The 10,043-nt window shown below is 43.8% G+C and overlaps 1 protein-coding gene across 1 annotated transcript in view; it reads left to right on the top strand.

The window, feature by feature from the left end:
* The first annotated feature begins 392 nt into the window (after positions 1 to 392).
* SELP (selectin P) overlaps positions 393 to 10,043 on the top strand; it is a 50,882-nt gene continuing 41,231 nt past the window's right edge. Inside the window, exon 1 of the mRNA XM_075540977.1 lies at positions 393 to 485. Within this exon, the coding sequence (XP_075397092.1) occupies positions 393 to 485 (93 nt within the window). The remainder of the gene's footprint in view (positions 486 to 10,043) is intronic.

The following is a 10,043-nucleotide window of genomic DNA, read 5'->3' as shown; positions in this document are numbered from 1 at the left end:
TGGTTGGATAGTATTGAGAAAGTTCCTGTTTGCTGTCTGGGACTTTTGCCACTTAAAAAGTGGGCAAAGGGTCACCAAAAAAAGACACTTGAATGGGTAACAAACACATGAAAAAGTACTCACTGTCTCTCCCCATTCGGGAGATACCAGTCAATACAACAACAACCCATTACCTTACACCTACAATGATAACCCATTTAAAACAAATCAGAAAGCAGCAAACTCTGTGGTGGGTGTGGAGAGATTGGCACTCTTATCCACTGCTGGTGGGCTGTTAACATGTGCAGCCATTGTGGAAAGTGGAACGGCACCACCCAAAACAACTGGTGACAGAAATATTGTATGTATGACCCAGCAATACCTCTGCTGGGCATGTACCCCAAAGAAGTAAGATGCCAGAGGAGATACAAGACTGCCACCGGAAAGGCTCTTTTCCATATGGGAACGTACCATATCGAGAGAGGGGGGGGAAACATGCAAAACAGGTAAGTAAGACAACTCATTCTATTGCTTATATATTGTCATTGTTAGCTGTGGTTGGAGGGGGTGCCAGCTACCCCCCCCCCCCAATAATCACAGGTTCAGTAAGCACAATTGTATGGTTGAGATATATAAAGATTATATTAAAGTCATCGAGAGCTTAAGAGATAGAAGAGAGATTGGAATAATGGAGTCAGACACATTTCATGGTAGCATGCTCACCTCCTGGATGGCCATGATTTTACCAGCCAGGTCTGCACACAGCATGGGCCGATGCTAGGTGGGGCAGGGACCTGGCAGGATGCTCGAGTACCCGGCAGGAGGTTGGAGGACCCCATTAATTGCTAACCCAGGGTTATATTTACTTAGGGGGGGAGTGATTACAAGTAACCACACGTCACGGAAAGGGGCAGTCCAATAGGCATACACATTATAGGAAGGGGATCTACAATGGGCATAGGCGTCGCAGGAAGGGGATGAGCTAGGGCTATACACATGATCAGGAGGGGAGAAACTTAGAGGTGTACATGTGACAAGAAGGGCAGACCTTAGATTCATGATGGCGGCCTAACCTTGGTCATTCTAGGGTGGGTTTGACCTCTCTGGGGTCTCCTACAAGGAAAAAGACAACTACTCTCCTTATCAGAAGGGAGTGGACCCTACTTGTTGTGGGATAAACAGTGGTGTCTGCTTGGTCTAGATGGCTGATAGCCCTTAGGGAGAATCACCCCTGATCTACTTCTGATGACCTCCAAGTGTATAGTCATTCGCAAGCAACTAAGTTTGGCATATGTTTGGGGGAGACAGCTTGGGAGAAATCCTCCTGTTTCCCACAGCTAGCAGCAATGTAACTGTTGTTAGGTGCCGACGTGTTAGCCCCTGACTCATGGTGACCCCATCCATGCTGACCAAAGGAACTAAAGGGGGCCTAGTCCTTGGCCATCCTGGGCTCCATTGTAGAATGGGCTGCTGTCCTCCATACAATGTTCACTGGCTGAGGGTCCGAAATAGTCCCCCAGGCTTTTCTTTCTGGTCGCTGACAGACCTGCTCAGCACGGTAGCAACATGTATGCCTCCACTGACAGGCGATGGCGGCCCGCGGAAACCTGGGTGCCTTCCACTTATCAACGTTGCCTGAGGCCACGCTTTTGGAGAGAACCTAAACTTCCTACCAAGGCGCTGTGGTGACGCACTGCTGCTAACCTAAAGGTTGGCAGTTTGAACCCACGGGCTTCTCTGCAAGAGGAGAGAACGGACCCTCGGCACCCCTGGGCCGGTTCTGCTGGGTCACGTCGGGTCTCTACTGGGCGCGAAGGACGCTGGCAGTGTTTCCCCCACAGACTCTATCCGCAGAGTCAGGGCGTGCAGCCGAAGCTTTGAAACTGTCTAATCGGATTTTCCTCCCACTCTCGTCCCCAAGAATTCCCTTCCGTTTCCCCGTAGTCACTAAAATGTCATACTGTCCAATTTAAAAGCACAGGATCACACAGAGCTTTTAAAAGATTAATTTTGTCATTTATTCATTCTTTTCTAGTGTTGATGAATATTTACTGAACAATTACCACGTTAAATGTAAATGCCAAACACTGTGGTAATCAAGAAGATAAACAAAAATTTAAAAATCCACTCATGTTCGCATAAAAGGAATACAGATAAAGCAAAACCCAAGGCAGAACTCATTTAAAACAACATTGGAATAAACTGTGATTAAAACAACACCATTGGAATAAACTGTGATGAAAAATGGAAGTAAAAGAGTGAACAAAATTAATGATTCCCAGGTGTATTCAACCATTGTTTAAAACTATTTCTCTTCTTTGCTTCTGAAATATTATGCCTTCCTTTTGTTTTGTGTAAAATACTGTTAAAAGGTTGCTGACAGAACAATAATTAAGGAGAAATGTTCTCTTTTGTCCTTGACAATCCCGGTCTCATAGTGTCATGAAGTAGTCAAAAAGATCAGCAATAAAATATTGCAGTACATTTTTAATTCTTATATCAGTTGATTTTTTAGGAAAGAGAATTTTATTTGTACATGATATTTAAAATGTATGCTCTTTAGTTGTGGACCACCTGTAGCTCCCTTAAAATAAGTGAGGCATCATCCTTGTGCCCACAGTTCTAACAAGAACTTTTGTTTTTACTCTTATTTAGTTCACACAGAACTTCCCTACTTGCATAGTATCCTCTCTTACTCTCATCAGAGAAAGCTAAATAAAGAAATAGGTAAAATAGGGCAAGGCAAAAAAAAATTGGCTGAATAGTAAAAAGAAAAATAGAAGGAAATGAGGGCAAGTCTTATAAAAATAACAGCTCACATTTTCACTGTGGGAGCTATTGTTTTCAGCACTTTACACGTAAGTTTATTAGTATGTGTTGGTTGCTCTTTTCTTTCTTTTTTTCTGATGTTCTTTATTATTATGGCTTAGGAAACGGAGTCAAAAAAGTCAAATGCTCAGGACGGGGCTCTGAATCGTTGCATTTTGCTGCCTCCAAATTCCTTATTTGCTTCTCTCCTCCAGCCCCCACTCCTCATCTCCTCTCAGTCGTTCCATCTTCACCACCTCCTTTACCGGACTCTCCTTCTTTCAATCTCTCATTCTGAAACGTCAGTGCAGCCGCATGCTCCTTGAATAGCTTCAGCTTTCTCCCTCACTGCCGTTGGCCCTCCGCATAGTAGCCTATACCACAGGCTAGAACCACCCCTGTGAGCTTCTGAGATGGCAACTCTCCATGGGAATAGGAAGCCTCATCTCTCTCCCCTTTGTTAGGTTCCCCCGGTCCCCGCTCCCAGATTGCCTCATTTTATTCTCTGCGTTATGTCTCCATGGGATGCCCAAGTACGCACTGTACCAGTCCTGGACTGAGTGATGAGCAGCATCCTCTACCACACATCGCAATCCTAAGAGGCTCAATGACAATTCTAGGTTTCTGATCAGACACCAGATACTCGATACGTGGTTTGGTTGTGTGAAAACAAATCTGAAAAGCAGTAATAACAGCTAGCACCGTTGAGTGCCAATCGTGTGTCTGATAGAGTTTGCAGCACTTCATACATAGGAACTCAATCCTACAGAGCCTTATAAAGTTAAGTGTGTCATTATCCGAGTTCCCAGTTGACAGCACCGAGAAAACCAAAAACTCACTGCAATCGAGCTGATTCTGACTCAAAGCTACCCTAAAAAAGCAAACAACCACACTCACTGCCATTGAATTGATGTCAGTTCTTAGTAACCCTTTGGAGAGGGTCAAACTGCTCTTCTGGGTTTCTGAGTCTGTACCTTTTCACAGGCTTCAAAAGCCTCACCTTTCTCTTTCAGAGAGACTGGTGGCTTCGATCAGCTGTGCTTAGGAATTTGCCTCCTGGCTAGCCAGAGGCGGCACCAGGATGGGCCTCGCGCAGTGTAACAGCAGACCAAAGCCTTAATTTACCACTGCAAGCAGAACCTCTTCATCCTGTAAACTTCACCGGCAGAAAAATACAACCCCTTCCACTTCACGCATTTCTTTAACTATTGGTTGCAAATTGGGTAATGCTTCATCAGTTTTATATTGAACAATTCATGCGTATTTGGTTCCATGTCCTTCATTGCAATCCATTGTAACACCATATATCCCCCTACACCCTTCCATCTCAAAATCTTTTCTGATTGAAGAAGTGGAAATTCATTTCCAATGATTTGCGCCTGTTGTATTTTCCATACCCAAACTCTTTCCACTCCTCATCAACGAGTGCCAGACAATCCGAAGGGGCTTTCCTTTGCTCCCCAGTTATTTTGGGTTTCTCTTCTTGTTCCTTTCCCCTCAGAAGACAGTGGGAATCAGTAACATCCACTGAGAGTTTCCAATAACTGGAAATTTTACACTAGGACTTTCTGATTAATGCAAGGTGTATTTTCCAAATGCATGCTCTTAAATCATAATAGAAGGAAACCTGACCTCTGAAGGTGTAGGCACTGCTCTGACATTGCACATCCTGGGATGTCCAGGAGTGATTCACATTTGCCCCGTTGCCAAACCATCTCCTATTCAATTAGTGGACCTCTGGCTCCTCAGTGACTGTGGTTTATTTTTTGCCCTGCCAACGTTGCTCCTGCTGTATCAGTGTTCTAACCTCATGGGAAGGGCTGTGGTGAATTTCTGGAAAGTGAATAGGAAGTTGCTTTTATAAAGAGCGTGACACTGAGGGCAGGCAGGGAGACTATAAGAAGTCTGGACCAGGCAGAAGGCAGAAAGCCAGCTGAGTGCCCGAAGAAGACATGGTAAGTCCATTTCTCTTTCCTATGGGAAGTGGATGAACGCAAGTGGGTAGACAGAGGCTAGCAGCGGAGTGAAGGTGCTAGAGGTAAAAGAGCGAGGAATAGCAAGAGGTGGAGCTTTGTGTGGGGTCGCCTTTTAGAGTTGGCAGGCACTTCAAAAGCTGCTGTCGCGTCTGACTTTCCCCACAGCCTTGTAAGGCTAAGGCTGTCATTTTCATTTTATAAATGAAAATGTTGTGCCTTACAGAGGCTAGGTGGTTTATGTAAGCCTGAACCATTAGTCTTGGCGCGGTGGGATCTGGATTTCTGCCTTCCAGTAAATCGACACCCTCCTTCTCTAGGACTGCTATGCTCCTGGTATTGATTAGATGCCATACGATGAACCTATGATTGAAAGGTTTTTTCATGCTCAGCCCTCCTAGTTCTTTCTTTGAGATGCAGGGGAGGCTGCTCACACTGATCTGTTGTTAAATACACAAGATTTCCATGTCTGCAATAGGTCTCAGTCCTGTTTGCGACTCAGTTTTCTCATCTTTATTGTGGCTATAATAACAGTATTCTATTCCAGCGTGTCATTGTGAAGGTGAAATAAGTTTACACCGAAAAGTTTTTAGATCTCGGCTGAGCCTGGCACATAGTAAGAGATTTAAAAAATAGCTATTAATCTTTTTATTTGCATTTTAATAGGGAATTATTGAAGGCCAGAAAGCTTTTAGGGACCCAAAGCACAGAATTCAGAGCTGGAAGATAGATTTAGGGGGGCGGGTGGCAGGGGACACAAGGGCTTTTCCAGGTTACTTTCAAGTTCTCCCATGTTTATTTTCAGTCTTTTACCAGGGTCACCGATTACGTGATCCCTCTTCTTCAATCTCCCCCTCTACTCCCACCCGCCCCAGCTCCACAAACACAGCTGTTGATAGTGACTTATTTGTAGGGCTCCTGGGGAGTGGGGACACGGGAAGGACACTTTTCCGTTTAGTGAAATTGCTATTGGATCTTTCTGTTTATGGAAGGCTGGCCCTCAGAGTGTGGCGGGCCTGGGTTGGAGGCAACTGAAGGAAGTAGAATTGCTTTCTAGGAGAGGGGTGTTGGTTGGGGGGAAGTAAGTTAAAACATACAAATTAAAAAGAGATAAGTAAACAAAACAAGTTGAAAATAAACATTGGGGTAGAGGTCTGTTTTCAGTGGAAGGCTGGCCAGTGAGATGTTCATGGCACAAGAAGTGACCATGGGGTTTTAGAATGGGGAACCTTTCCTGTCTGATTTCAGTTGATGTGTGTATGGGTGTGGACATGTAATCACACTACACTGACTTATAAGCCACCCCTCCCCCACGCAGTCAAAATGTCAGTAAAAAGTTTACTTTGTGACCCAGTGGAATTTCAGATGGGCGCATGGCTTTGCATAAGCAATGCTAGCTGTGGGAGCAGGGAAACCTTAGCACAGCACCGGCTTTGTCTCCACTCTTATTGCAGTCCAGTGAGAACTGGGCCCCTTTCTCCGTCTTTTGTTCCACACTTGAAACACATGGTCCTGAAGGTGACTGCAGGAGAGGAAGGGAGGGATGCAGATGGACATGGCTCTCAAGTGTCTTAAAGGGAAGTGACTTTCACTTCTTATAGGCCACTGGCCAGAACTAGTCACGAGCCAACTGCAAGGGAGGCAGGGAAATACAGACACATGAATGTGAAGGGAGTAATAATCACCCCTGCCACAGAACAGAAACCTGAGTGATGTTAAGAATCGAAGGGGGCACGGTGGTAAAGAACCCAAGGCACCAAGAGAAAGAAGGTAGAATGGAGAGAGTGGTTACACATTGACCTAGTAATCACAAGGTTGGCAGTTCAAAATGACCAGCCACTCTGAGGGAGAAAGATGGGGCTTTCTACTCCCATAAAGAGTTATAGTCTTACAAGGTTATCAAGAAACTCCCAACCCCGTCCCCCCTCCCCCCAAAAAACAAACAAACCCAGTCCAGATGGCTTGACAGGAGAATTCTATGAAGCATTATTCAGAGAAGAACTGATATCAATCCTACACAAACTCTTCCAAGACATAGAAAAGGACGGCAAACTCCAAAACTCATAATATAACATAATCCTGATACCAAAACCAGGCAAAGACCCCACAAGGATAGAGAACTACAGACCGACATCTCTCATCAGCAGAGATGCAAAAATTCTCAACAAAATCCTGGCCAATAGAATCCAACAACATGTTAAAAAATAAGTAAATATATACATAATGACCAATTGGGATTCATAACAGGGATGAAGGGGTGGTTCAACATCCAAAAAACAATTAATGTAAACCACCACATTAACAAGAAAAAGGACAAGAACCATATGATCATGTCAACTGATGCACAAAAAGCGTTTAGCTATTAATCTTATGAGAAAGAAATTTTTTTATCTGTCAGGCATTATAAAGTAAACTAGAAGACTCAGCGAAAACCCATCAAAGACTAGGCATTCTTGCCAATGGTAATAGTGAGGCTCCAAATCAGACCCACATAATTTTGTCACTCCTAGTTTTACTCCCAAGGAGTCCTGGCGGCATAGTGAGTTATGGTTTGCTAACCAATCCGAAAGTCAGCAGTTTGAAACCATCAGCTATCTTTCTTTAGGTGAAAAGTGAGGCTTTCTACTCCTGTAATGATTTACAGCCTTAGAAACCCAAAGGACTGTGTGTTCTACCATGTGCTATGAAGGCCCTATGAGTGCCAGCTGACTTGATGGTCAAGTGTTAATTTTACTTCCTAACTTTCTCTGTGGATCTCACACTGTCACAGGGTCCAAATCCCAACAGTGAGGGGTCAGGCCGTCCTCTGCTGCCTTTGTGAGATCCCAGCAGGAAGCAGTACTCATGCCTGATTACCCCTCTTCCTCCCTTTACTCTTACATACTTTTCAAATGCTTGAAATGGGGTCTCTATGAATTGGAATTGAGTTAATGGCAGTAAGGTTTTTTTGTGTGTGTGTGTTTTTTTTAAGTTTGGTGCTGGGAGAAAAGGGATGAGGATGATGAAGAAAAGAGGAAACACTTCAAACTTGTCCTAAATTTGAACCGCAATGACTTAAGAATGTGGATTCATTTGGTCTTATCTTTTATATGCCATACTTTTCCTGAATTGCCCAACTTAAATGAACAAGCAATTATTTCTCTCTTCCTTTGAGCCTGCCCTTGGGGTCCTCCTCTCAGAGATATGGAAACCTATTGGATCGTGGAGCCCTTGGAGATTCTGATGAGAGTTACAGTTCCGTTTCTGAGATAGCAATGCCAACATGGGCATGAACCTCAGCCTTTCTAGGGGTCCGCGTGCATTCTGGATTGAAGTTCTACATCAATCACTAGGCTTAATGTTCACATGATCCTTGTTTCGCATCCTGAACATGGGCTGGGACTGGATGAAGGTGTGCTAAGGACTCTAGTCCTGGAGTGTTTTAATATTACAAAGATAAGAACTCTTCCTTTGCCCCAGAGCACATTTGGCTCTTGAGATTCAGGAACTTCAAAAACTGTATGAGTTCTGTTTCAAGTGCAGAGGGTGGCTTCAATTAACTTCAAGCACCTCAGGAAACAAGGTTAAGGGTTATCTGGGGAGGTGTTTTCAATCAGAAAGACTTCTTCGGGGGAGGGGGGTGAGATCTTGTTTGTAAGCCTCAATTATGCTGATGTGAGTCAAGGTTTAGGGGCTTCAGGAGCAGCTGCAAATTTTCTTCAACTTGTAAAATAAATGTGACTCTCTGGTCTTACTTTTCTTGCCATTACTTACTTTTCAAATCGCAACTAAATGGTTCAGACTCTCTTGAGGCAGCCCCAAGTTCCTAAAATATTCAGCCTCAGACTTGTGTAGGTGGAAGATTATTAACAAAATCTCAAAACAACAATAAAAAAATGGACTCACAACAGACCAGGTGGCACTAACAAAGACTCTGGACCTAATGTTAGAGAGCAGGTACACAGTGGTTTCATGAATGGCATTATTATATTGTCTTCTGGGTCACTAGATCTCTGATTGAAAATCAGAACAGAAATTTTGTCAAGTCAAATAGGTAACCCTTTGTGTTTCTAGGGAGATAGCTTGGCTAAAGTCCAACAAAATAGATTTTGAAAATTGGCATGCGACTTTATTTTTAATGTTTAGATCTTAATGTAAGTAATGGTGATCGGTGATCTTAGTTGAATATCTATCTATAGTCTATGTTTTAATGTACTGGGATCATTCCTGACTTTGTCTCTCATTTGCTATTAAGCAATCTCTTTTCTCGTTGGATTTCATTTTCCTAAATTTAAACCATAGCTCTAAAGTCTGTTCCACACTACCACTCCTCGCCCCACAAAATTAAAAGAAATAATATTATACTGGTCCTTGTACCTGGTAAAATATGGGTTTTGCCACAGATTTGCTCCCTTAATGCCTCTCATAGCCGTCTCCCCACTTAGCATTTGCATTGACCACAACCTAAGTCAAACTAAAAATACCCACTGCCATTGAGTCGATTCTAACTCACAATGATGCTTTAGTCAGGTCTTCTTTCTCCAGTGGGAATTATTGTGGAGTTCCTGGGTGGCACAAATGGTTAAACATTTGACTACTAATCAAAAGCGGGAGGGGTTCAAACCCAGCCTGAGGAACCTCAAAAGACAAGCTTGGCTATCTGCTTCCAGAAGGTCGCCGCTTTGAAAACAGTGTGGAAGGAAGTTCTGCTGTGTCCACATGGAGTTTCCATCAGCCAGCGTAAATTCAATGGCAGCTAGCTTGGGGTGATTTGGGGAGTACGGCAATAGTGTCTGTTCCTGTTACTTTTCTATTTAAAATCCCACCGTGAGTTTCTTTTAATGACCCTAATTTCCAAACCAAAGAAACTAGTCCCAACTTACATTTTCAATAACCATTTAACTCAGCTAAACTCTAAGTCACTGCCACTGAGTTGATTCTGACTCAGCGGCCCTAGGGGACATAGCGGCCCTAGGGGGACAGAGAACTGCCCCTGGGATTTCTGAGGCTTTTGATCTAATTTCTATGCAGCCTTGGTGATCCAAGGCTTTATAGAATCCGTTCTTTAGAGGCACAGGACATCCTTCATAGGCCATGCCAGAAGGATTAGATGTGAAAACCCTACTGATTGAACTGGGATTTACCTCAAATTCACCTGAAGCACATTTATGCACCTAGCACATTCCCTTGTGCTTAAGGTTGAGTGGGCCTCGTGTGAGAAAAAGCAGGTGATTGCTTTCTCACGGCTATCAGTTGGTTTGGACTTGCCTTGAGGATGTCCTGAATAGCGTCCTGGGACTACAG

The sequence above is a fragment of the Tenrec ecaudatus genome, chromosome 1 (genome assembly GCF_050624435.1).
Source record: "Tenrec ecaudatus isolate mTenEca1 chromosome 1, mTenEca1.hap1, whole genome shotgun sequence".
NCBI classification, from domain to species: domain Eukaryota; kingdom Metazoa; phylum Chordata; class Mammalia; order Afrosoricida; family Tenrecidae; genus Tenrec; species Tenrec ecaudatus.
Note: the sequence above shows the minus strand (reverse complement) of the source record. Positions and strands in the feature narration are given on the sequence as shown.